At 50.0% G+C, this 26,671-nt stretch overlaps 1 protein-coding gene across 2 annotated transcripts in view; it reads left to right on the top strand.

Annotated features, from left to right (window-relative positions):
* The window catches only part of DVL1 (dishevelled segment polarity protein 1), a 76,117-nt gene that overhangs the window by 10,810 nt on the left and 38,636 nt on the right, over positions 1–26,671 (top strand). For both annotated transcript variants that reach the window (XM_082776920.1, XM_082776919.1), the window contains exons 2-3: positions 18,342–18,411; positions 25,046–25,167. In XM_082776920.1, coding sequence (XP_082633046.1) covers positions 18,342–18,411; positions 25,046–25,167 — 192 coding nt within the window. The remainder of the gene's footprint in view (positions 1–18,341; positions 18,412–25,045; positions 25,168–26,671) is intronic.

Raw genomic sequence — 26,671 nt, 5'->3', positions numbered from 1 at the left:
TATTGTACCCAGCAGAAATCTTTCCTCATGCAGTTCATCGGGCAGTTCCTTACAATATCTAGGGTCCCATCTTTTCTTTGGCTGCGTTATTTGTGAAGAAAACAGCCTCACCTTTTGCTAAATGCCTGCTTTATGTGCTCTAATTGTGATATTACAGGATACCACTGGGGTAAGTAATTAAGATAGCCTGGCGAGAAGGGATTCGTCTGTAAGTGAATCCTCTGCTCTGGTAGTCCTGAGTAAATGTCAGAGCACTGCGGCCCTCGCTAGGCAGCATTTTGAAATCCCTCTCTGTGTAACTAATGAGAAAAACATATTTAGATTTGGTTTAAGCACAGCCGTTTGTGAAGGATTTTGCAAGGTTGCAGTCTGTGTGACCCCAGTTCCAAAGAAGTGTTTTCGGAGCAGATACACTGAGTAGGTGGATGAGGAAAATGAAAAGGGGGAGGAAAGTTTTCTTGACAATCTCTAATATCGGTTTTACTGTTTGCTTAATCTCTGTTTGCTTTTATTCACTTGGCTGGGGTGCTGAATCTGGGCAGATGATTCAACTTGTCTGTTTTTCCTGTCCCAGCAGAGCGTGTTGTTTTTTTCATAACCATTCAGGGTAGGTCTGGCTGCTTCCCGGGAAGTCAGAGGAGAAGCAGTCCCCAGCAGCTCACCATTAATGTCCAGAAATGCAGTCTTGCTTGCTTATTCGAGAGTTTCAGGCCAGCTTCTATGCCTCCTTTTCCTTTTGTTCACAGGTTTAGCAGCGAATGCAGGCAGTGGTGCTTCCAAATTCGTCTGCGCTGTTTGTTCAGCTCACAAAGCTATTAGAGCAATTAGAAGCCGAATGGTAATTGAATCAAAATATCTGCTGAAGAGCGTGATAATAAAATATTTGGAGGTGTAAAAATGTCCCTTCCCAGTAGAACAACGCTCAGCCTCATCTTCACTTCTCAAACCATATCTGGGCCTTTTTCAGTGACCCTGTTAAAAAAACAGAGCTGAGAAAGCCTGCTTTTAAAGCATGCCGTGGCAGCGTGCTTGTAAGCCCAAGGCTTTACCTCTGCGTGTTACCTTAACCGTGTTCAAGACAAATTCCTACGAGGGATTCTCAAGGAAGGAGCATCTGGTGGTAGTAACATGTTTTTTTTTTTTTTTTCCCCTCTGAGTTCATGGCAGCTCCCACTGTTTTCTGGCCCCCTTTTACTTTGAGAGTACACGAGCACAAAAATGCCTCTCCTTACACACCCTCCAAAAATTGGCAGATGGAGGAACCTCCTGGAGAAAAACACGAAAAGGCTGAGTCTGCTCTCCAGAAAATTGGTGAATTCAGCGGCTGCATCCGGGTAGCTCCTGAGAAGACCCTTTTAGATATTAATTTTTTCTTGTTCTATGATAATAACCTCAAGGTGGGAGTTACCCCTGGGGCTGAAACTTTCTCTGAGCTGAAAAATGCTGAATGAGCCTCAGGAATATCATGGCAGGGGGGTATGGTGTGGGCACGCAGGTCGCTGGTCTTCCTCTGCCCTTCAGCTCTGTTCAGTTTTTGAGCCAAGAGAAGATTTTAAGCGTGCCTGCGATGTAAAGGCTTCAATATATATAGGTATATGTGTAGGGGCTGTGCTTTTCCCATCTGGTTACTGCTTGCTTTTTAGTGAAGGGAAAGCAAAAATCCAAATGTCTGGCTTGGCCTGCCGCTAGAATGGCATTTTCTAGATTAATTAAGCGCCAGCTCATGGTTTAATGAGCACGTTGGGCAAGGGGAGGATGTGCCCCGGTGATTTTGCTGATGCTGCTCTAGGGTCCCAGGGCTCAGCACCGAGTATTGGAGGCTTGTCCTCCAATTTCTGCTGGGACTGTAATCAGCTGAGACAAGCTGCTGAGCAAATACAGAGGAATTTACAGCACTGGAGGAAGGAATGACCTAAATATTTGGCCGTGGTGGCGTTGTGGCTTATCTCCACGTTCAGTGGAAGTCACTGGGATGGGGTTTGCTTGAGGGAATAATGACGGCTTTCGGTTGTTCCTGTGGCCTTGGTGAGACGCAGCATTGTGCAAACCTTTGGGGAGGAAATTCCACTAAGGTTACAATACGCCACCGAGGCCGGGGAGAAAGGCAGCGCTTCAGCTGTTGGGGCGAAACACCTGAGGGAAGAGGAGAACCCCTTCCCCTTCAGCCTTGCTACGTGTCGGATTTATTTTGCCCCTTCCAGTTGACAAATCAGTCTTAATTCAGCTCTGTCTGTCCAGTGCATCCATGCTGATTTTGTCTGGGAGGAGTTGTGTGCACACACATCTTTCTGTGCAGGCTTGGAGAGCTCGTGGTGTCGTCTCCCTTCATGCCTGTCTCTCTGTGTCTCCTGGGATTCATCGTGTAATCTCTCCGTCCTACACTATATGTTTATTTGATGAGGTTAATGCCTTTTGGCACCGATTTAGAGATGGAAAATTTTACTTGAGAGGTGAGAAGAGTCCAGCTGTCACCTCGTCTTGTTGTCTGTTGCAAAAATGTGCTCTGTCTCTGCTGTCCTGAGGGCACGCCGCCTGATCTGTGGCAGACACGGGGTGCTTCTGCTGGCCTCCAGGAGGAGGTAATTTTGGGGATGTCACCGAACTTCGGGTTTAACCCAATAGCTGAGGTTGGAATTGGGGTAAATGCTTTCTGCTTGGGAACTGTTAATATCTTTGCATGGAAATTAAGGGAAAAAAAAAAGGATGCTGGACTAGAAAAGTGTCCCTGGCCTGCTTGGGGTGGACGTAGACCTAGGTGTGAGCATGTCCCACTGCAGTGAATCAGGTCAGAGGGAAAGTTTTGCAGAGCTGCTCTGCGGCTGCCATTAAATCCACTTCCTTGCTGACTGCTGGGGAGTGTTATTAAGAAAATGCTCGAAGGGAAAGCTCCTTTCCCAAGCTGGTCTAGGGAATTAAGGGGTAAGTACATGTCTGGGATCCATGAGATCTCCATGAGGCCATTCCCTCTTGTCCTCATGGTCTTGCTGCTACAATTCCGTGATCCCAAAGAGTGCAATTTTGGGTCTTCCTGCAGAAGTCCGTGCCTTGGCTTCCTGCAAGGAGGATTTTCTGAGGATTTTTCTGGGTGTTTGTGTTTGCTGTTTGGTGTGAGCGGCCTACGAAGACCCGGGGTAACTCGTCACTGTGCGCATCACCTCGTGATTACCTAGGATAACAAAATTTGGCTGCAGCTAATCTTACACGGAGAGGCAATTAGCAAATGCACACTGCAGCTAATCTAATCAAACCTCTTTCATGTGCGCACGGGGGGGAGAAGTGACATTTCTTTCCCCTTCCTCTCCCACTTTGCGTTTTCTCTTCCTGATTGCCGGTTCTGGCATCCGAGCTACGTCTGCTTGGTTGCTGATTGTGTTTTGTTTGAACTCGAGGGAAGGCAGAGGTTGCTGTTAGATACCTTGCTGCAACGACAGCGTTCCCCCACAACAGCAAAATAAAGTCAGCATCCATCCTAACAAGTGTCCGAGGGCAGTCCTCACCCACACAACTACGAATTAGCACGGTGTGACCATAACAAGGTGCCTGAGATACGACATTAATTATTGGGATGTCTGCAAAGGGGCGCTAATGATCACTAATCAATTGCCAGGTTGATTAGAAACAGAAAATGGAAATGGTGCTGGTAACCACGTCGATCAGAACTTGCTTACAACGAAACCTCGCGGCTGTACGGAAAGCTCGGTGGCACGAAGAAAAATATTTTGATTCCACGTGTCCCTTGAAATATTTCCTGTTCATTTCAGTAGCAATTATCCAGCTGATTAGGAAAGGAGGAGACAAAGAAGACGTGCTGCTCCTGCACAGAGCCAGGCGGTGTTGGGACAAACTGTGCGAATCTCCGGCTGTCAGTCAGGGGCTCGAGCTGTTCGTAGCAGAGAGCCTCAACTTGTCTGCCTGCTGAGGGCCTAGGAGCTGTGCAGCCCTGTAACTAAATCTTAATTTCCATAAATCCGTGTGCTGTGGGGCTCCATCCACTGTTCTGGAGAGCTGGCTAGGTTTGCATAATGCTACTTTTTTAGGATATCTCAGATTTTGGAAGAAGCATCCTCTGGAAGTCATTCAGCAATATATATATATATTTATATATAATCATATATTTATCCTGCCTCTGCAGTGCTGAGTTCTGAGGTGTAGAAGTAGGTGCATTTGGGAAATCCTCGGCGAGTGAGTGCACAAAACCTGTCATTGGCTGCTGACTGTCTTACTGTGGGGAACTGAGACAACAGCTTGTGTGTAACAGCTTCTAAAACCAAACATTCATTGCATAAAGTTGGAAGGGAACAGGCAGATTTGAAAATGGTCTCAAAGTAAGAGTTTTGTTATTTAAATCTCACTTGAAACCTGTGGTCTTGAAAATGACTTCTTCTCTTTGCAGTGTGAGGAAAAGAACGGCCGCACGGTTAAGGCATTGGTTTGGGATTTGAGGTCCCATTTCCATTTTTATCTCTTCCAGCTACTCTGAATGTGACCTTGAGTAAGTGATCTAGCCCCTGATATTACAACCAGTTAAACTTGTGCCCGGCTTAATTTATGTACATGAGTTGTGCCTTTGGAGGAGACTGTAGGCATGGTGAAATTACATGCCTAGGAATCTCGTAAACACCAGGTTTTATCTTTGGGGTTTCAGTTCCCATTCACGAGAGCTTCTGAATCGTGGTGAACTCCAGCTTGCTGCGAAGTAACAAACCCCAGGAGCTTGCACGTGGGGAAGCACAACAGGGCAAACCCCAATATCTGATCCGATTTCTTCCCTTCTGCCCTGCTGAGCCTCTTTCTCCCATCCCCGCCCATGGCTTTCTGGCAGTTGTTGCAACAGCAGCTCTTCCCCAGGGTCTTCTTCGGGGATCGTTCCACTTCTACCTGGGCACTAATCCCACTGAATGTACTGCTGCGATGCAATTCTTGAAATTATATAAACAGAAATAATCTGCCCATGCAGAAAGAATGGAGCTACTGAAAGAGTGGGTTTGCGAGGCTTTTGGGGGCTGCCCTTTAAATGTTTATTTCTACTTTTGTAGCTCATGGCCTGTTTCAGCTCTAGACCCAAAGTGAAGATCGCGGAGGTCATTTCCAACCTTAATTCTCTGAAAAACCCGAAGAAAGGAGCAGCAAGTGGAACAAAACGAAACGATGGCAGCACGCGGGGGTCCCAGAGAACACCAGTACCAACCAGTTTCTAACCAGGGGTGCGAAGCTGGTGGAGCTGAGGGAGAGGCTGGATTTCTGATGTCACGGGGACGAGTTGTCATTGCAGGTTGTTGGGCAAGTGCAGCGCTTGCAGACGTGCTCGACGAGTTCCTTGTTTCAGCCTATGCAAAAATCCTCGCTGGCTTTAGTGGGACTAGAAACTAATCCCCAAATGGAACAGAACGTGCCTGCCGCAGAGCTTGGAGTATTTGGAATAAAGGTAAACCAAATAATGGCCTGAAAGCTTGTGTAAATGCCTAGCTGGAGCATTGTTAAGGGCTCTCGGGTATATTATTTATTTCCCGGTGTCTCTTGATCAACTTGGAGTCAACAGAGTAGTTCCCAGAGTAGAGTGAATTTATTTGTTGTCCTCGGTGCTCGTTCAAGTCTGGAGCTTCTGAGAATGACCTGCAGGGTAAATGGAAGTCCTGGTCCTCGTGTGATACCAGATAGATGCATCCGAAGCAGAGCAATCAAACAGTTAATGCTAAAAAGCCTGCCTCTTCTGTCTTTCAAACCATCCCAGCAGGGGTTGCATTTCATGGTTGACATTAGCCGTGCTGCTGCAGCGCCTGCTTCTTTCACATCCCGCTCTTCATCCCCCCTCCCTCCATACGTTGTGTTTTTTTTTTTTAATACATCTCTTGTTCAATGCGGTTAATAAGCAAATTTGTCATCTGCTTATTCTTGTCTTTGCTAACGCTCCCCCCCCTCCCCGCCGTTCAGCCCAAATTAACAGTAAGCCAGCGAATTGAAGGTAATGCTGCTGCGAATTATCCTTTGCTGCGGGGCAGCTTTGCATTTTTAGTGCCAGGCTGACTTCGGTTTGTGCGACTCAAAGCAGGCGGTGCAGGAGGAACCGGGATTTTCCTCGAGGCAGGAGGGGCTCCTGGGTGCTGCAGGGTAGCGACTGGGAATTAGGAGACATCTCCTCGATGGGAACAGCTTTTTTGGGAACACCTTTGGCTGGTTTGTCTCCTCCTCGTCCGGCGAGTTGCCGCATGAATTGCACTTGGCTCTTTGTGCTTGAAAAAAGGCAGCAAGATCTGCCCCAGGTGGGCAGCACGTCTCATGGGGCACGATGTCAGCTCCTAGCAAGAACGTGGGCCTTGCTCTGGAGAGCTTCCACTGCAGCTGGGCAAAAAGAAAGGAGCAAGGATGGGCATCACCAGAGGTTGGCACATGGAAGGGATTTTCTCAAGTTCACCAGGAGCTTGTTGGCAGGACTGCGAATGGACATCTCGTCTCCTGGGTACTAGGCTTAAATTTTACCTGCTGGAGATCTTTCCCAGGTCAGTTTTTTTTTTATATCCTACTATACAATGCCAGCTTTCCTTCAAAGAACCCCTTGGTTGCAGGTTCTGCAGCCCGTGCTTCGTGCAGAGGCCTCAGCAGCACGCATGTCTTGCAGCAGGGTTGATCCATCTCCGCTTTCGGCTCGGCATCGGCCCCTCTGCTGGCAGCCAGGGGGAAAGGGAAGTGCCAGGGAGAACCTGTTCCCTCTGCCTGCTGCTTAATTGGCCCCTATTTACTGGGAGCTTTCTCAGACTGCCGTAATTAGCGTGGTGACACTGATGGGATAGGTGTGAGCACGGAGTGGAGCGGTCGGAGGGAGTAAACACTGCAGGTATTTCACCCGGTGGGTAAAGATTCAGCCGGCTGGAGTAGAAAGATTTTCATAATTAGCTAAATCCTGATGCAGTGAACAGGAGAACATCCTCCCCTCGCACACACAGGACATCAAATTGTCAGAAAGGGGAGAAATCCATGAGGGTGGAACGTCTCAGCTTTTAAAGCCAAACTCCTGCTTTTTGTCTTCAACTAAAATAAAAGAAGTAATAGGAAATTACAGGGACAGTGCCCAGGTCTGGGGCCACGGCCTGGAATAGACTGGCTCCAAGAACAAATTCATGGCGTAATTACCTAGCCCAGCCTGGCAAACTAATTAAAGGTTGCTTCCAGTGACTGCTTCTGGGCTCAATTGTTTGTGACCACCCTGGGTCCATCACTCCCATTCCAATAAGAGGCGTTGCCTCGAATTAAGCAAAATGAGATCTTTTCTTCCTTCTTACAGTTATCAGAAGCTCGTGGCTCTCGTTGCTCCTTTCTCCTCTTCCCCCGGTGGCTTTTAGGATGCCGTGAAGGTGCTGCGACTGTGGGCCACGGCTTTTGGTACCATCTGAGAGCAAAAGGAGCACGCTGTGCAGAGAGGAAGGGCATGAAGACGTTCCAGCTATACTGGCTTATGTAAAGCTCTGCCCAATTAATTGAATTTTTATTGTATTCAGACGGAATTGCCAGCCTAAAGATACTTATAGGTGCAACGATGAGTTTTGACGAATGATGTGAATGACTCTGCGGTGACTGGCTCCCAGGGCTAATTAAATCTGCCTGCAAAATAAAGCAGAGGGTTTCGGTGGCGTGCTGTTGGAGGACACCGGCTGGGCAGGGCCTGCAGCAGCTGGAGCTGGAGCAGAAAACTGCAGTGCCCAAAGCACCTGGAAGGCCGGGGGGGCTGCCAGTAGGTGCAGGCAGCCCTGGCACAGCCCCTGGGTCGAGGATTGTCGTGTGGGAATGCGGGACAAGTTTTGGGGTCTCAAAATGATGAATCCTTTGTTGAACTGCAGGTAAAGTTCAGGCTAGTGATGAGCAGAATTTGCATCGGGTGACGAGGCAGAGTTTGATTCATTTGTTCTTGTAGCAAGGTCCTGGGGCTTTCTGGTGACCCTACCTGCATTTTGCTTGCTTGTGCTTCTTCCAGAGGATGCCTGCAGCCCCCACGAGTGCTGTGACGACTCGATGCATCGTTAGAGGTGGCACGGGCGGGCTGTAGCTCCTCCCTGGCCGTACAGGGATTCAGGAAGAAAGGTTTTGGGGAAATCTGCAGATTACAAAACCACCAGCATCGGGTCTCTCCTATTCTGGCCCTGCCAAGCAGCAGGAGATGTGTTTCAATGAAATCCGAGCGAGGAAGAGGCCAAGTGGAGCTTTGCTCTGGAGAGATGCTCTCTGTATCCCTCGGCAGCAAGAGGGCTGGGGAAGCCCAAGGAGCTTTTCAAGTGGTATGGTGTGGGTTGGCCGAGTCGGAGCTGTTCAGGGGCTTTTTGCTCAGTTTGTGCCAAAAGCAGCGACAAAACCAAGCCTCGCAGCTTACCTGTCCCAGGGTGATCGAGTTGGTTGGCGTTGAGTCAAAACTCAACGTTTGGTGGAAAACTGCTTCGATTTAGGGATCGTGCTCAGCTGCCGTGGGGCATTTCGGTGCTTGCGAGCGCCGCGCGGTGAATTTGGGCTCCTCTCCTTGGTTTGAACTACTTACAGCAGGCTGCTTTGTGGCTGTTGGGCTGTACGGGCTGTACGGGTGCCTGTCCTCCGGGCTGGACAAATCAACCACTGAAGCCAGAAGCCAACGGAGCGGCCAAATGCACTTCCCCGGCAGTCTTCTCGGTGAAGCTCTTAAAATGAAGACCATAAAGGCAAGAGGGCCTTCTCCTTACGGACTGTGAAGGTGAATTTCCTATGGATGGATATTTCGTGCGTTTTTATGTCTTCTTTTTCTTAGTTCCTGGTGAAATTCCACGCTCATTGACTCGTCAGAGAGCTGCTGGTGATTTCCTGGCCCTGCAAAGCCCCCGTGGTGGTTGGCAGCCCTGCTCTGCCTCCTCCTGCCTTCTGCGAGCCTTTCATCTCCTGCTTCAGATGAGAGATTTCCCTGCAGAAGACTTTATCTCATCCTGTATGGTGCCAGGCTAATGAGAGTCTCCTTTCCCTTTCAGAGGGCTTCAAATGCTGCTTAAAAAATAAATAACAATAAAAAAAAAAAGCAATTGGGCCCTGTGTTTCCCCCCTTTCTTCCACGCTAATGCTCCGAGCTTTATTTACTGGTGAATTAAGACAGAGCTTCTGTTGGATTCTGCGTTCAAAGCTCCAAGGGCTCATTTAGAAGTCAAATGTACTTGGGCAGGTTGGAGGGGAAGCCTTGCAGTTTGCTGGCCCTCCCTTCTGTGGGTGGAGGAGGCTCAGGTGTCCCCCCACGATGCGTAAAATCCGAGCTCCTTTTATCCATTGCTGAAACGCCTCCCGAAGGTGGCTATGGGGTTAAAAAGGTTTTGGTTTATCTTGGTGAAAACCCTTGAGGAGCTGTTGCCGTCCTGTGAGAGCACGTGCTGGATTTTGTGCCAAGCTGCAGGTCTCTTTGCTGTCCTTCCCCAAACCTGTGGGTCCTCTGAAGCCGGGCTGGGGGTGCAAGCTGGAGGGGCAGAGCTCGGCCCCAGCCATCCAGCAGGGCAGGAGCCTGTTCCTTATTCCCCACAGCACCATCACCCTGTTCCTAAGGGGAGATGGGCTTCGAGGGGGTGAGGACACGGGCGGCGTGGTCTGGTGCTGGGGTTTCCAAAATGCTTTCTCCACAGACACCGTGAGCCCGTGGAGCTGCCCGAAGCCTGCGGCTGAGCTGCCAGGGCCGTGACACCTCGGGAAGCTGCAGCAGCGCAGACCCGGGGACCTGATTAAAATAAACAAAATGCTTTTCACCACATCAGTGACCCGAATTATGCCATTTAATTAAAACACGTCTAGACAAATAACCCCGGGGGAGAGAGATGCTATCGGTGCCGAGCGTTTGAGCTTTCTGCAGAGGGACCGTACCCAGCAAAACCCATGGCCGGCTGCTTTCTGTCCCGAATATTTGGAGCCTGGGAGTGCCACAGCCTCGTGTGGACACCGGGGTTGTTCCTGGTGTAAGCAGCTTGGCATTCGTTTCCTTGGGAGCAATTATTGTAAGCTGCCTGTGAGGAATATTTCTGTGCCGTATTGATGAGCGCTTGTGGATGGTTTTCGTTTTTTTTTTAACCCAGCTTTCTTATTGTAATGAGCTGCTTCTACCAGAGCACAAAAGGAGCATGTCACAGCTGAATAAGAGCTGGTTCTTACCCCGGCTGCTCTCCTGGATGTTGTGGGTTTCCTGCCTTGAGCTGTGGCAGCTGGCACCTCTCTGTCACCGCTCGGTGGCACCTGGGGTGAAAATGAATTGAAGAGCTGGAACGAGAGCTCTGGAGCTGCCAGCACGTCCCGTGGTTACTCTGAACAGGCACCGACTCTTTACTTGTCGCTGATCAGGAAGAAAGCCTTGCTTTCTGAGGCTGTGCTTAACTTGGTTTTTTCTTCTTCTGAAGGGCTGGAAGTTGTTCTGACTCCGAAGGCAGGAGGACACGTTGCCAAGTAACACCCGTGGGGTGGTGCTGAGACCAAAGCACCGTGTTTCTGTGCATTTATGTAGAGATTTTTTTCTCTTTAAGACAGGCAGTAGATTCGTAAGGTTACAAATACACAGGGGTGGGAAGGCCTTTGAACATGGAGTGCTCGTGCGAGGGCATCTGGCCATTGTGGAGGGCTCTCAGGAGCTCGGGTTTTGTTGGTGATCAATATTTGGAATAAGAATAACGGGGCTGGTGCTTGGTGGGCTTCTGGGGTCCTGGGGAAGGGCTTACACCTCCACGGGCTGCTTATCGCCCTTTGACAGGCCGTGGGGTGGGAGCAGCCCTGTGCTGGAGCTGGTGCGTGCTGCCAGAGCGAGGGGTCTACACTTTGGGCTTGAGGTCTGAGAATAAAATCCCAGACATTTGGGATGTCCCTGGAGCTCCCAACGCTTCCCAAGGAGCTCCACACCACGGCGGGGATGCAGCCTGCTGAAAACCCGAGCCCCTGCAGGCTGAAGGCAGGTCGTGACCTTGCATCCAAATTCCCCGGGATGCTGCGCTATTTTGGGAGCTCTCCACTCTGCAGTTTGGAAGCTAATTGCACCCTGGGGAAAGCAAAATCCAAGCCAGCTGTTTCGGATGGGCACTCCACAAGCGGCTCGTGTCTTTAACGGGGTTTTTCCTAGCGTGTTGTCAAGAACTATTTAATTTGGGAGGGGATTTTTAATGTTCTTTTATTGGTAGCTGAGGCATTGGGCTGGCACTTGGAAATCTGGGGTCAGTTTGTAATTCTGCTGACCTGTCCCTTGGTATCGTGATTTCTTGTCTTTCTGGCAGAGCCGATGAGGTGTGCCTGGCATTTGGGATGGCTGCAAGAATAGATTCATTGACGCCAGTGAGGTGGTAATAGAGTCACAAAAATCATTTATCAAATAATGTGAAGGGCGAGAGGGAAAAGGGAAATCACGGAGAAGCCAGAAGGCTGTCGGGGTGGGATACTTGGGATGCTCGAGAAGAAGAATTGGTTCCCCAGCCCCCGGGCTCGTGTGGTGCAAGGAGGGTGGGAGGTGAGGGGCAGGGACCGCTGCTGGACAGCGCTGCCTGGTCGCGGCACCGCTGGTTACAGCTCTTGGAAGCTTTGCAAGTTGTGACACGGGATAAATTGAAAACTCTCCCCCCAAAACACACAGTTTGAGCCCTGCTGCAGCCTGGGGATGCAGGAGAACCTCGGTGGAGGTGGTGGCTGGTGTGCCTTGTGCTGCTCCTCGGTACGTTGGGTGCCTTCAGATCAGCCCTTCTGGTACGGAGTGAGGAGTGGAAGGCAGGGCACGGTGACTCCTCACATTTTTCTTTATTATCTTCAAATATATCTATATACAGGTAATGTGCTCAGCAGCTAACAAATGGGTTGGCTTTTTGCCATACATAAAGGGATGTTTTACAATGAATAAGGCTGCTCAAAAAAGTGGCCCCAAACAGAACCCGTGCAAGGTGTCATTGTCCCTCCCGTGGCTCTTATCCTATCTGGCACGGCCTGCAGAATACAGGGAAGGGCTGAGCTGGAGTAATAGTGCCACCTCTTTTCTTTGGGGCTCTGCCACTTGCACATCCGTAACGCCACCCGCTTCATTTCATTTGATTTTTGCCTTTGCACGGTGAAATGAAAGCAGCTGGCTTCGTCCCTCTGCCTCGTGAGAGGTGCGCTGCGATTTGCGTGTGTTTGCAGCGTGTTGCTCTCTGTTCCTGCAGTGCTGCGGGGGATTGCTTAAAGAAGGAGAGGTTTTTAAGGCTGAAGGCAATGTTACGTTTCTGAGGAAGGCTGTACGAAAAACTTCTTGAAATGTGGATTAACTGCGGCCCAGAACTTTGATGAAAAATACTCTGAAGAATGACCCGCTCCTGTGGGGAGATGTGGGAGCTGTAAGCAGCTTAGAGGAATTTTTTCCACGCTGTGCTGATGGTTCGGGGCATGTTTTTGTGCGAGTGGCTTTCTGTGCCCCCAGGTTTTTGTTTTCTTTTCTGGAGGTGCAAGGCCCTCCGTGTAACTTGTGTCTGCTGGCTTAGCTAACGATGGGGTGGAGGATGGCACCGTGCAATCAGGTGTTGAAATCAAAATGTCCCACCACTCGATGGTTTGTCTTAAATCGTCGTCAAGGAACCTGTAAACGTGAAGGACCTGAATTTGGTTGTGGTAGGAGGGAACGCAGGAGGCCAAGTGGCCTCCTCAGGGTCCCCTGGTGTGGCTGCACAAATCTAGCTGCCCTTCAGGCCCAAAAAGAGCAGCTTTGTGCTGGAAATGTGTCGGCTGAAGGGCAGATTCAAGCCAGCTCTCTCCTAGATCATCTGGTAGTCCTTACTGCATTCAGCGGAGGCTTTCCAAAGCATCTGTGTGAGGATGCAAGCTGATGAATAAATGATGCTCTGCAAGCTGCGCTTCTAGGCCCTGTTCCCTGACCTTGATTTCAGTTCTGGTGCTAAGCTGTGAAAATCGGAAGCCGAGCAGTTTCCCCAAGCTGGAAGCAAAGCCTGACATCTTCCTGGGCGTTTGATACTTCCACAGCTTCCACAGGCAGTCACAGATCCCTGAATTTTAGGGGATGCTCTGCTGGCCTAGCCTCGGTACGTTTCCTTACCCATTACATGGTTGCATCCCCTCCCAGTCATGCTCTTTGCTAATGGCTGAAGGCAGAGTGATGAGAAATTCATTTTTAATCATGCCCCTGGTTTCTGAGCTGGAGCAGTGCCCAAAGGTTCAGCAAAAAGCCAAATTTCTTTCTACAGCTGCTGGATTTTGCCCTGAATACACCTGCACCACGTAGCTGCGGCCCAGAGCCTCGCAAGGCTTTTAAGCCTTACCCCTCATCCTCCTCTGCCACGGAGACTCCTTGAGCTCAGGTTAGTATTTGGTGCAGGACCCAAGCACCAAAGGCTTGCCAGAATCCCGAGATCTGATGGCTCAGCCCTCCGGTTTCCCTGGAACCGATAAGCAGGAGTTTTGTGCACGACAGAAGGACAGAAGCTTGGCCTCCGGCTAGGCAGGCCCCGAGAGCTGATTTAACCCTGCCGTCGTGCAGGAGGGACGGCGAGTGCTGTAGCCTTTGGAAGAGGGTTTTATTCCACGTCTGGCTGCATCGTTGGTGCTATAATGTGTGAGTAGAGTGTCCACCTTCATTTTTGTCAGCTTTCGTGGGAGCTGGCACGCAGCAGTGCACGTGCAGGAGGCCAGGAGCTGGCGGCGCTGGTTGGGGAGTGACAACCCAAAAAGGAGAGTGCCAATCCCACGCCGTGGCGCTGCCGGTGGCCTCAGCTAAAGTTTTAATTCTGCATTAAGGGCTCAAACCCAAACGTTAATCTATTTTTAGAGCCGCAGCCTCGGATTCCAGTTGAGTAGTCGCAGTTTCACGTGATCAGAAGGGGGAGAGGGGTTTTTGGGGGCTTTTTTTTCCAGCACCAGACAAAGCGTGCGGGTCAGCTGTCTGCTGCTGGGCTCGCTGTGTGCGTTCTGCACTTTGCACTGTCCTTGAAGGAGCTGCAGGCCTTTTATTTATTTTACTTAAGTTTTCTTAACAATCAAACCACGTTAGAAGCCGGGAGCTTCCAAAGGAAGAGTTGCTCTTGAGTGAGCTTAGGATCCAGGTGAGCCAAAGCCATGAGCAGAACCCTACAAGTAGCTTCCCTTAGTGTTACAGCTTCCCTCAGCATTAACTCATTGCAGATGTGGACTTCTGGTTACTTACGGTTTTACTAACTCAGACAGCTCCTTTGGAAAAATGCTGCTGGATAAGTGGGACCAAGTTGCTTGGAGATCCTCAGAAATGGACTAGACGTGGCCCTGGGCAACTGGACCTGCTTTGGGCAGGAGGTGGGACGAGGTGACCTCTGGATTTCTCTTCCAGTCTACAAGATTCTGCGATGCTAGGAATCAAAACTAATGTCTGAATCATCTCCTAACCCTCCTTTGCGGTGGCTGGAGTCACTGAGCGTACACCCGGAACAAATGCCTTAATTGCCTCACCTGCTCCCGGAGGATCTCCCAGCGAGCCATGAAAAGAAGTGAACGAAGCTGCTCGCTTCCAGTCCTTGTTTGGAGAAAAAGCAGGGAGCCAAAGTCACCTAGAAAATGCTGGAGCTTGTCTCCTGTCGATGCAAGCAAAATGCCAGCGTGTGCAATGCTAAACCCCAGTGTTTAATACCCAGGTGCCTGAATGCTTGTGAAGCAGAGACTCATCAGAGGTTTGTGGGGTTTGGTTCGTGTGCCTACGGTGGAGTTGGTGTTTATTCTGAGGCAGCAAAGAGCTTGGTGAGGGTCCTGGGAGGGTGACAGGGGTGTAAACCTGTCCCAGGGCCAGGTGGGGGATCAGCAGGGGATCCAGAGTGGGGCTGGTAAAGGCTCAGGCACCGATTTGTGCAGGGGAGGGTGGGAGCAGCCTCGGAGGATCCAGACACAATTCCAGGAAGCGAGAGGAAGGAGGGGCTGCTACCAGCCGGGATTGTTTCATTTAGTAATTAGTGCTTAAATCTCCTCTAAGGCAAATAAAGCAGAGGATGTGAGCTGCTGAGAACTGCTCCCTCCTCCCCTTCCCCGCACATCCCCACCCTTTTTAGCTCTTTCTCCTCGAGTGCAGGCTGTGTCCGCGGGGGATTTGACAGCGGGGAGCTCGCTGGTGGTGCACAGCAGGTGCCTGGGGGCTCAGGAATCCCAAAATTGAAGGGCTTGGGAGGGACCTCCAGGGATCATTGTGTCCAACCCCCTGCCAAAGCAGGTTCCCTAGAGCAGGCTGCCCAGGGAGGCGTCCAGACGGACTTCTGGGCTCCCTTTTGTGGCCATCGCCCCTTGTCCTGCCCCCACAGACACTGAAAAGAGGTTGGCCAAAATCCCTCCGTCTCCCACACCTCAAGAATCGAGATATTGATCGTTGGAAGGGGCTGCCCCTTTAGGACCCATGATTTATAGGACAGCGATATCTGAAATGCGTGGCTGCTGCCACATTTGATGTTCTTGGCACTGCTCCTTGCTCCCCAGAGCAAGCAGGGAATTACAGCCTGTCGTTCTCTTGCCTCATAGCCCGGGGCTATCTTTAGGAGTTCAGGTTGCAACAGATCTGGAGTCGCTCCCCTCCGTTCCTTCAGGATGCCACCTGAACCGCTCGGTGCGATGTTTCAGGGGTATCCTGACTGCCTCAGCATCGGTCTGACTTAAAAAACTCCCCAGGCCTTTCCCCTGGAGAGAACCCCACAAGCACTGCGCCCTCAGTCCGGGACTTTTTCCTGGTTCTTGAGCTTGATGCAAAACTTCTGCGTGAGGTTCCTGGGGCGCAGCAAGCGGCATCTCCTGATCTCCTTAGCAAAAGGAGATGCTGTCGTTCAAAACATGCAGCTGTCAAGGTAAAATTATCGCAGCATCTTCATCCTCTGATTCCCATTCTCTCCCCAGGACTGTGAAGGACAGAAGGGAACGGCTGAGCTCAAGGCAGGGCGCTGGGGCTGGAGATGTGTGCAGTGCTGGAGTCCTCTGCCTGCACGCCGAGCTTGCAGCTCCAGAATTACAGGTCTGAGAGCTTCGGTGCGTTCCCAGAGGTTTTTAAAGCCCGGGATATCTGCTGGTTTCAGTGGAGTTACTCTTAATTGCCTCTTTAGAGTCTAGGTGTAAATGAGTGATAAATAGTACTGCCATTTGTGAGCTGTTCCCTGTTGCCAAAAGGTGAAGGCAGGAGAGATGAGGTAGGGGTTAAATGATTTTTTCCCAATCCTAGGACCAGGGTGAAGCCTGCTGCTGACCTGCTAGCCATGAACACTGCAAATACATGTGGAAAGAGAGAGGAGAACATTCTTTCCTACTTGAAAAAAAAAGTGAAAATGGGGTTGTTTGTCCCTAATTTGCCAGAAGTAAGCTGAAAGGAAGCCATCCGTTTGCTCTCCTCTCTCCTCCTTCCTATTTGTTGTTTTTTTTTTCCCTTTCTCTTAACACGACACCGTTCCATGCGCAGTCGGCTGCTTTGTGGCTGCTGCGGTTTTCTTACACAGCAACAAGAAAGACAAAAACATAAATAAAGGAAAATGTGGTTACGGAACCACAGCTTTTCACTGAGCTCGCCTGGGCTTCAGGTTGGCTTTTCTCAAGCTTAGAGACGTCAAAACCCAGCTGTCCCCGGGCAGGGACTCAAGGGCAGAGGTTTGTATCTGCTACCAGGCTGCTGTTTGGCTCCACGTGAGCGTGTTGCTTCGGCTTTTCTGCTCCAAAAGCTCCTCCAAAACTCCCCTTGTAGCTTTTGAGGCAGAAGTGATATTGGGCTGGGTGAGAGGAGGGATGAGAACGGAGCCCAGCGCGACAGTGACTCTGTGCCGATATTATAAAGGGTGATGTCTGCGCCCTGGAGAAGCCAAACGGGAGCTGACTGCCCCACAACTCATCTCTGTCTCCTTGCCAGCTCCCGAAATGTTGTAACCAGCACCCTGGACCATTCCTGGCCTCATGGGTTGGCAGTGACACAAGGCAGCGACCCGGCCGTGGCTCCGTGAGTCACCCCGTGCAGCTGGCCCCGAGCTCCCCTCTCGGGTTCTCAGCTGTGAAGCAAATGGGAAACGAAACGGCTGGGCTGTGACAACGAAGCAGCCCAGCTGTTGTACCAAGTCCTGGTGTCAGAATTTCCGAATTAGCCGCCTTCAGGAGTTCGGAGTTGAAACGCAATCGTGAAACACGCGTCGAAAGCAGCAGGCTGGTTTCCGAAACTCTTAAAATCTCCCCTTCTGATGGGCTCTGCAGAAACCTCCGTCGGCGTCTGCTTTTTCTCTAAACACAAAAAACACTTTCTGAGGGCTCATGGCCTTGGATAATCGAGGGAAGTTTGTTAAGGAAGCTGATGCAAACGCGGGGTTTTCTTAATCTTAATCTCTGCAGCTCGGAGTGGGACCTCTCCAGCCCAAAGCAGCAGTCGGAAAAACCACAGCTTGAGGAGCCCTGCTGAGAGCTGACGTTTGTGATTGTTTCCGAGGCAGAAGCTGGCTCTGGGGGGCTTGCTGCGAAGGCAGCAGCTCCTCACTGCCCATAGCACCCAGGGTTTGAACCTGCTCTTTTCATCTGGCTGCTTCCAGAGGGTCTCCGTGTCCTGGACGGGCTTTGGAGCCCCTGCAGCCGGGTGCAGGAGAGCTGTGGGCTCCCGTGGCCTCCAGCAAGATAGAGATCTCGCAGGCTGGAAACCTGATTGCTTCCTGAGAGGATGAGCGAGCAGTGAATTGCTGGAAGAATTCAGAATATCTCGTCGGGGCTATAAATAGGCCTGGCTGAGGGACTGGAGGCGAGGCTGTTAAACGCGGGCCGTGCTGGTTCCTGCGCTGGTTTGGGGAACAGGAGCATCCCACGGAGCTTCAGCTGCTGGTGTGGAGGCTCAGAATTAAGCCAAATAAGATGGGAACGTCCCCGTTCCCTTGGTAGTCACCTGTACCTGGTGGGTCAGCCCCGGCCGTGCCCAAGCTCAGGCTGTGGCACAAACACCAGTCCTGAGGCAGTGACCACTGGAAGGGGCTGCAGAGCCGAAACCCTTAAAAACCTGCTGCTGGCCAGGCAAATCATTGCTTTGTTGCCCTTAATTATAAGGGGGTGAGTTCTGGATTAAGGTTTCATCAGGCCTAACCTGATGGCTCTCAGCTCCGACAGAGGGGCTGCTTAGCACAGTGCTGTTTTCATCACCTTCAGAGCTTTAAAAGGTGGAAAAAATGATGGAAGTTACTGCTGTGCCATCCGATTTGGGATGGTTATTGGAAAGCTACTCTTCCACCCTTTATTTTTGCTTGCTTCCTTTGCTCTAATAGTCCCTTAGCTGTTCAAGACTTGCTGGCACCAATGTTTAATAAAAATCCGTGTTTTTCCTGGACCCATCTAAGAAACCTTGCTGATCTGATACCGTTTCAACCTCTTGACTTTCTTTCTGTCCTTTTTTTCAGGGTGGTGAAGGAGGAGATCTCAGACGACAATGCAAGGCTGCCTTGCTTCAACGGAAGAGTGGTGTCCTGGGTACGTTGCTTTGTGTCTGTGTGCGTGTGGTGTCTGACACAGCAGCAGGGCAGCTGGTACGTGGATCCCGATGGTCAGAGGCATCTTATTTTCTAATGCACGAGCTTCACTTGAGCCCTCCTGCGCACCCCGATGTGTGCCGAGTGTTCAGCACTTAGATTTTGTACTCAGCTGAGATCCTAAAAACCGGGAGACCGTTCTCCCTTCAGCCTGTACCCTCTTGAAAGGCAGTTGTTGCTGAGAAATGCATCCAGAGGAGCAGCTCCCTTTTTTTTGTAGGACCTGCATACCTTTATTTTTTTGCTTCTGTGCTCCAACGATTTGACTCAGCAGCACAGCTGACTGATAACCAGTGTGCTCGTAGATCTGACCACGTATCGCCACCCAGCCAAGTGCCTCGGTTGAAAAATCAGTGAGTGTTTCAAACCGATTGTCACGCTGTTGTAAATGAGCACAGGGGATCTGTCTGCTCGCCCTCACGAGGAAGGGGAGATCCCCACGTGCCGTGCCCCATGGAGCAGTAAATCAGGTGTTGGAAGGAATCTGCATTCTCTGGAATAAAGTCATTGGTATTAAGGAATAAGGGTAGTGTTTAAATAAAAAAACAGCTCTTGTCTTGAGACCTGGTGGTCCTGGTGGAGTCCTGGGGAAGGACCGTTGGGTGCTGTAGCGAGGTGTTGGGGCTGTGTGGGAATGGGTTTTGTGTGGAATAACAAGCTGAAGGGAGCATCCTGATAGCTCCAGGTAGAAAAAGGCCACGAAGATACCATTTATGTCGCTGTAGTGTGAGAGCAGCACCTGATTTAAAAGCAAAAGGATGGAAATGAAGCAGTGGCTTGTATCGGGGGAGCAAATTGATCCTGAGAAGCCCTCATCTCCTCCTCAGTGTGCAACTCTTGGGCTGTATGACTCCTCGGTGTCATTCCCCTCCTGCTTCTTCCCCTTTCTCCCACACTTTCACCTGGGAAGCACCAAATACAAACAGCAGGCTGGTGCCTTCTGCGTGCCTCAGCTGGGTCTCCCTTTCCCCCAGCACACTCGGAGGCCCAGCTCTGTTTGTTTTCCTCGGCGCAGGCTGGTTAGAGGCTGGCTCTTTTGCCCTGGTGATTCAGCACCCTGATGATTCAGCCTGAGCTCCTCTACCCCATGGTGGTGGCTCTTCTCTGCAGCAAAACAGGCCTCAGGTTGTTCCAGCAAGGGACAGCGCTTCTGGAGTTTGAGGAAAAACAAACCCTAACCCCAAACTATTCCACATGAATAAGGATGCGGATTATTTCATCCTCTTTTACATCCCGATTGTTTCACTTCTTCCTCCTTCCTCCTCCCCTTCCAACCAGAAACCCGACGTGAGCCACAGCCCGAGGGCATTTGATCTCACGTTGAGAGATGAATTCTTTTCCCAGATTCTTAAATAACTCAAAGTATGAAAATGTCTGCCTTTTTCTCTGTTTTCCGCCTGAAAAGCAGGAGGGAATAAAGAACAGTAGGATCAGAACATAGGGAAAATATATGCAAGCACCAAATGTTATGTTCTAATTCTGCGGTTGTTACTGTCTTAGGTTCAGAGAAACGTTACAATTTCTGAAATTCAATTCAGTTTTCTGATTGTGGTTCCCGTTCCAGCCTAGGTTACTGGCTGCTTGCCAAATATGAAAAAAAAACATGTAATCCTTGCTCATAGGGCTTGCCCCTTGTTTTATATCTTTCCCCCCATTCTTGTGTGAAATTCGGGCTGCTGCTGTCTGGTTTTTATGCTGCAGGTTTGCTCGGAGGCCACATCTGGGATCGCTGTTTGTGTCTCTTTCTCCTCATGCCACGTGCATGTGCGTGGTGGGAGACACAGCTGCTGCTCCGGAGACCTCAGCCTTCCATTTTCCTTGTGTTTCTTGCCTGTTTGCTATTTCCACCCTATAGGTAGGAACCAAGACACACAGCTGTGTTTTTTTTTTTTATTTCTTTCCCTGCAAGGTCATGTAGGAAGTCTTCTGCAGCTGACAGCAGCTCTCGCAGAGTCTGATGACTTAATCTTTAAATCCTCCTCCTTGTGTGCAGGTAGTAGGGATGGATAAACTGCTTCAAAAGACTTCTCTTCCCTCCTTTTCCATCCATCAGCTTGTTTCTAAATTTAAATGCGTGCCCCAGTAGCAGGGATTCAGGTTGCAGCTCCCTTCCCAGAGCTCGTTTGGAGCACCTTTTGCAGATGATGTTGACAAGATGATGTTCCCTCTGCTCAACAATCAGCTAACATCTGTGTCTGACCTGCATTACCAATCACAAATTACTTCTTCCACGCTAAAACCCATAAAATCGTGGTGCTTATCTGCCTCTGTTTGCTGCTAATTATTGGGGGAGTTTTCTGTAAATCTTGCTGGAAGTTAATTGTTGGCAGTTTGGATCCCTTTCATATCCTATGCAGTGGAACTTAACAGTTAATTGCGGCCATATATTGCAGGACAAGCAAAGTTGTTTTTTACCTCTTGGAAAAAAAACTTGTTTTGGGCTTCCTTCTTCAGTTTCCAACCCCAGGGACCTGAGCCTTCGTCATCTTCCTTGCTAGAAAACCTGCAGCCGTCGTGCAAGGATCCAAGCTGGTAGCAGACAGCTTGGATTCTTTCTCCAAGCCATCTGTGCTAATTGTCATCCTCGCTGCAGATCGCTGCGATGTGTGTATGTATTTCACTTCCAGACAACATATTTAAAATTGGAACATGAGGCGCACCCGCTGCAGCTCAGCTCTCTCCTCCCCCCCGGCTCCTCTCGGCACTGATGCAGTGACTGCTTTGAAGTTTACAAGATGACTGACGTTTGGAAATCTGAGTTTCATCTTTTTTAATAACATTTGAATCCTTCTATTTGTCATAGCTCGCAACTTTGATCTCGGTGTCATAGGCAGGCCTGATTTTCATAGGGGAAAATGTTCAAGGGAGGATCTGCAAGTCTTTAGCTGCTGCTGACTTTGGCTGCCCTGGGAACTCAACGCACACTTAGATTAGCTCTGGGTTGGAGTCGCTGCTCCCACGGAGACATCAGGACCTTCTCCCCAGCCCTCCTCTGTCCTTGGTTTCCTTACACGTTGTCCTTTTGATTTTGGGGTGTTTTGGTTTTGAATCACTGATTTGGAGTGGAGGGCTGCTGCTTACTAGGTTTAAAGTTTGCCTTTTCGGTGGTGGACCATTAAGATTCTCCAAAATACAGAGAATCATTAGTTCTATGTCCCAGTCCTTCATCCAGGAGTTATTAGCTACAGCCTTTGCTGCTTCCTGGGCAAGATTTAGCAGCCGGTGTGATGGTGGCTGAAAAAGCAGCCAGCACTTGGGATGATGGAATGAACTGAATCGGCCGCCGCAATGAGTTCCACATTTCCTTGTTAACTCCCTCCAGGTGAGCCGCACAGAAGACATCCACATTTCCCTCTGAAGCAATTTTGGTCCTTTGGGGTGCAGCTGGTGCACAGCCCGCAGGCGTGCTCCCGAGCTGCACAGCATAGGAAAAGGAGCGCAATAAAATGCTACTGCTGCTCAGAGCTTCGGGGGAAGCTCGGTGGGGGAAATACAGTTACCAGGGCTGGCTTCTGCCCAGGGAGCTGGGGATAACACCGCTTTTCTTGGGGAAACGCAGTGAGAATCCCGTGCATGCAGCCAGGGCCCTTGCAGCCAGGTGAGTTCAGGGAAGGAGGCAGCACCCCCTCAAATCCCTCCCCTCCTGCAGGCACCGTCAGATTCATCAAATCCAAGGCATTTTGCAGCCTGGAAAGGGGCAGGGCTGCTGCCTCGCTACGAGGGCTCCAGCTGAGTCCAGTTCCTGCTGGGTTTGGTGCTGCGCTGCCTTCCTGGTCGCTGGAGTGTTTGGGGAAAATCAGCTGGGTAGTGCAAGCTGAACAATTGGGCTGCACGTCCTGTCTTCCACTGCATGTTTTCTTTTCTAGCACAACAAAAGCATTCCTAATGCTTGTTGCAGTGTCTTCATTAGTCTGCTCTGCAGCCTTCCAGCTCTGCATTTTTAGCCCAGTGCTGTTGAGCACAGCTCGGTGAGTCAGGACCGGGAGCTGTGATGAAGGGTGAGTGCTCCGGCTGTCACCTGCCCTAGATCTGGCCAGCCCGTGTTTGGCTTTAACAACTTAATTACTTCCAGATCTCCTGCTTAAGTCTCTGAAGTCAGGTCCTCCTGCAGGACCTCCCAGATCCCGTTATCACGGGCAGGATCACGGCAGGGAACCCATCTCACCGTTAGGCTCCTGTTTGTTTTGCTTTTTCTTTGTTTGTTTGTTTGCTTTCATTCCTCGGGGGCAAGTTCTCACCCCAGAGGATGCGGCTGGATCGCAGTCAGCGGATTCTGGTCTGAGGTGGGGTGTTCCCAGAGCGCAGCCAAAGGATGCATCTCTTCCCTTTGTGGTGGTGTGTCCTTGGGAATCGCAGCCCAGCCTGGCCTGCAGGGATGGGTGCAGTTTAGATCTTGCCTACGCTCCGTTTCTTTGATTCTTTTTATCCCCTGGTTTGATTTTGTTCCTGAAAGCATTTGCCCAGAGATTCCACGTTTATGGCATGTCGTCATAGGAATAACGCAGCAGTCCCCTCCTGTAGCCTCCCTTCTCCTCCTCCATCCCCTTCTTTAACAGCTAGCATCTGTCTATAATCAATCTTTGATAAATGAACTGATTACAACCGGAATCCCTCGCACAGGGCTAGCTCTTCGTGGCTAAAAAGGGAGGGAAGCCCAGACCTCGCTGCCTCGTAGTCAAAGGTAACAATCTGCATCCATCGGTCCTTGAGCATTTACTTAATTAAAGGCCTTATAATCATATAGTTTAGAGCGACTCGGCAAAGGGATGAGGTGGCTCAGGGGACGGTAATTGGATGGGAACCTTCCCACCTCCAGGCCACGAGTTCAGGGCTGGTTCTGGTGGCTGTGGACAGCGAGGGGTGCGGGCTGAGAATGAACAAACAAATTGCTTTTAGCATCCCTTGTGCTTTGCAGGGTTTTTCCCCTCATTCTTACCAAAACATTTAACATATATCAACAGAAGGAGCTAGATGAGGATGTGCAAAGTCTTCATTTGCTTTTAGGACTCCTCCTGAGCAAGGTGAACAAGTTGCTTCCTTCTGCCTCCATCTGTCCCGGTGCAGAGGTACCACCAGCGCTGCTTCCCCGTCCTCACTGCCTCCTTGCCCTCCTGTTTGAGGCCTGGACAGTCCTCGGCAGTCTTTCTTTTGCACAGGGTGCCCGGCTTAATGCAACACTCACTCATTTTCATCCCAAAATTTCAAGTACCGAGTCTCCCAGGTGGGGGAGTTCTGCTTTCACTTCAGGCCAAACCCTCGTGTTGGTCATCTATCTGCCCTCACCATTTGGGTAGGAGAGGACAGCTCGTTAGGGTTGTAATAACAACAAAGGAGCAACGCTTCTAGGAGGTGAAGCTGAGTTAGAAGTGGAACAGAATTACCACATTTTGTTTGCAGAGAGCAATTACAAGGAATCTACGACCGGCACACCGTGGTGGGTTTTCTGCGTCGATGCTTTCTGCAGTGTTTGGTCCTTCTGCCCCAGGATTCAGATTGCGTTTATGCAGGTTAATTCGTCTGATCTACATTTTGCAACACTGATAGTGTCCTGCCTTTCTAGAGGAAGCTGAGGCACAGATACTGTTTTCCTATCAGAAATTTACTGAAATACTGACAGCAAAGTCTAGGATTTTTTTCCAGCGTTAGTAGGGTTTTGACAAAATTGATGCAGAAAGCCACTTTCACCCAGGCATGTAAAAGGATCCTTCAACACAAAGCATCTCTGTCCTTTTTAAAAAAAAAAAAATATCAGAAAAATAATAAATGAAGTGGATAGAGTCAGGTCTTACTAAAATGTAAGAGCCACTGTCAATCAGGGTATTATTATGAGCTACAAATGAGGAGGGTGGGGATAGGGAGACAGACTCGTTCTTCTTTCTCTCGTCTATTTATCTGCTAATTAAAGATGTCACAACAGGCATGGAGATGGCCTTGCTGTCCTGCGTTTATTGGAAGCGAGACTGAGCCTAGAAAACCTCTCATGTGCCATGTCCACCCATGGCTCTTGAGACGGGTGGATTTTGTTTTTAGTACAGATTCCTCAAAGGGGTGGGGGCAGCTCTGAGATACGGTGCTTGGTCCAGACCAAATTTTGAATTTTTCTCCATTTGAGGGTCCTTGTGGAGGAAGTTGCAGTACTGGGGCATTGTGCTGTCAAGTTTTGGGTTTGGGTTTTTATTTGTTGTCAGGACAAAACCAGGCTGAAAGCACAGCGTTGCAACGTGCGTGCATTTTGCAAGGAATGCTGACGATTTGCAAGCTTAGGAAACTCCGAGCGTGCTGTAATGACAAGCGACACGCACACGTGCACTCCCTGCCACGAGTGCTCGCTTGTTCCGAGGGGAGGAAACTTCTGGGGTGTTCCCTGCGTGTCCTGGCTGATGGAGTTCTCGTGCCGAGGCTGAATGCAACCTGATTTTGTGAAAGACTGGCAGGAATCTGTGCAAGTAGGCACTAAGCACTTCCTCTCCTCTCTTAGATAATCACAGAGCACACAGCAAAGCAGTGGCCGACACCTGTCGGAGTGGAGAAACTCGTACAAATGTGGGTAATTCTCTTTTTTTTCCTCCTGACAGCTGGTCCTGGCTGAAAGCTCCCACTCTGACACAGGCTCGCAGTGCACCGAGAGCCATGCAGACCTCCCGCCTCCCATCGAGAGAACAGGTGGCATCGGAGACTCCCGGCCTCCATCCTTCCAGTAAGAGCAAGTTGACTTTTCTTTTTTCTTATTTAAACCAAAAAACGTAGTTCCTGGTTGTCTCTTCCCCACATTCCTCCTTCCCTCTGCAAGCTGACCTTGTACAGGTTTTCTAACACTACCATTTATTGGGACTGTTAGAAAAATAGAAAAACTTGCTAGAACTGAGGAGTTAAAAGGGAGGGGGGAAAGTGAAAAGGAATCTGTCATTGTTAGAAAGAAATGTGTATCCTACGTGTCTTCTGTGTTCTTAAACCTCACACACACCAAGCTTATACATTGCTAGACTTCAAGCAGTCCAAGTTCTGAATTTCACCACTTACCATCGTTTTAAAACGTGGTGAATACGGAGAGAAACTTCGAACTGGGAATCAAGCAACAGAAAATAACGTGAGCTGATGCACAGCGAGTAGAAGTGATGGATATTCAAGCTTCTGCAGGGGCTGGTACAGCGCTGGAGCGCCCACATCAGAGCTGAAAGCAACCTTCCTGTCTCCTGTGCTAGCTGCCAGAAAGCTCTGCTTATTTTTTTTTTCTCCATGGATAACCAGATGGTGGTATTCTCTGAGGCTTTCGTGCATCTGTTGTAAATTTGGCGTTAATGTCCAGAAGCCCTCTTTCTCTATGTATAGTAAATAAATCTGCCCCGTCTTTCCTGCGGCATAAAAAGTGGCGTTTGCTGAGCTAAACTGAGCTTTTGGGGCCTCTCTGGGCTTCAGCTTGGCAGAGTTTCTAGTGCTCGTCACATCTGTGAGTGCTGACGCTCGCTTTTGAGCCCTTTTTGCTGCGGGGATCAGAGTGTCAGGCAGCCCTAGGATGTAGGGATTAACATCTGCTGCATTTTCCAATCTTGGCTGGCACCTTGCGTTTCGCTCTGAATCGCTGACATGAACAAACAGCCAGGAGGATGGGCTGATGCAGGGAGCACAGCCCTGGTGCTAGCAAGGCAGTGGTTTGCATGTTTTGAGAAGGAAACCCAGCCTTGATGTGCCCCTTGTCACATGTTTCCACTGCTTTCTGAGATATCTTGTGCCTGGAAGAGCCCTGAGTGTTCTCGGCAAGTCTTTTACAGATAAATGGTTTCTATGGGGGACGAGAAATCTTGACAAGAAAGAAATACAAACCCTGCCTGACACCGGGCTTTTTGCAAGGGTTTTACTGCCCTCGTGCGTCCAGGAATTGCTTTGTGTTGGCCAGGGAAGGCTTCAGTGAGCGTAGTCACATGGCTTGCAAGCATAAGTAGTTCTTTGTCTTCCTGACCTGTACCTAAAGGTAAAAACTGCAAGATCTTTTGTAAAAAAACATAGTTATATTGTAAGTCAAGCACAGGAGTGTGCTTGCAGAACCCCACTGCTAATAATTGTGTGTTTCAGAGCGGAGAAGTTTAAGCTGAGGTGTGGTGCACCTGCTGCACTCGCACGTTACACAGCAAACGTGGGAGGCCTCAGAGAGGTGAAGTAACTTACACAGGTCGTGCTGAGTCAGGAGTAGCAGCACAGGAGGT

The sequence above is a fragment of the Aythya marila genome (genome assembly GCF_965140915.1).
Source record: "Aythya marila genome assembly, chromosome: 21".
Lineage (NCBI taxonomy): Eukaryota > Metazoa > Chordata > Aves > Anseriformes > Anatidae > Aythya > Aythya marila.
This window is presented reverse-complemented; position numbering and strand designations above follow the sequence as displayed.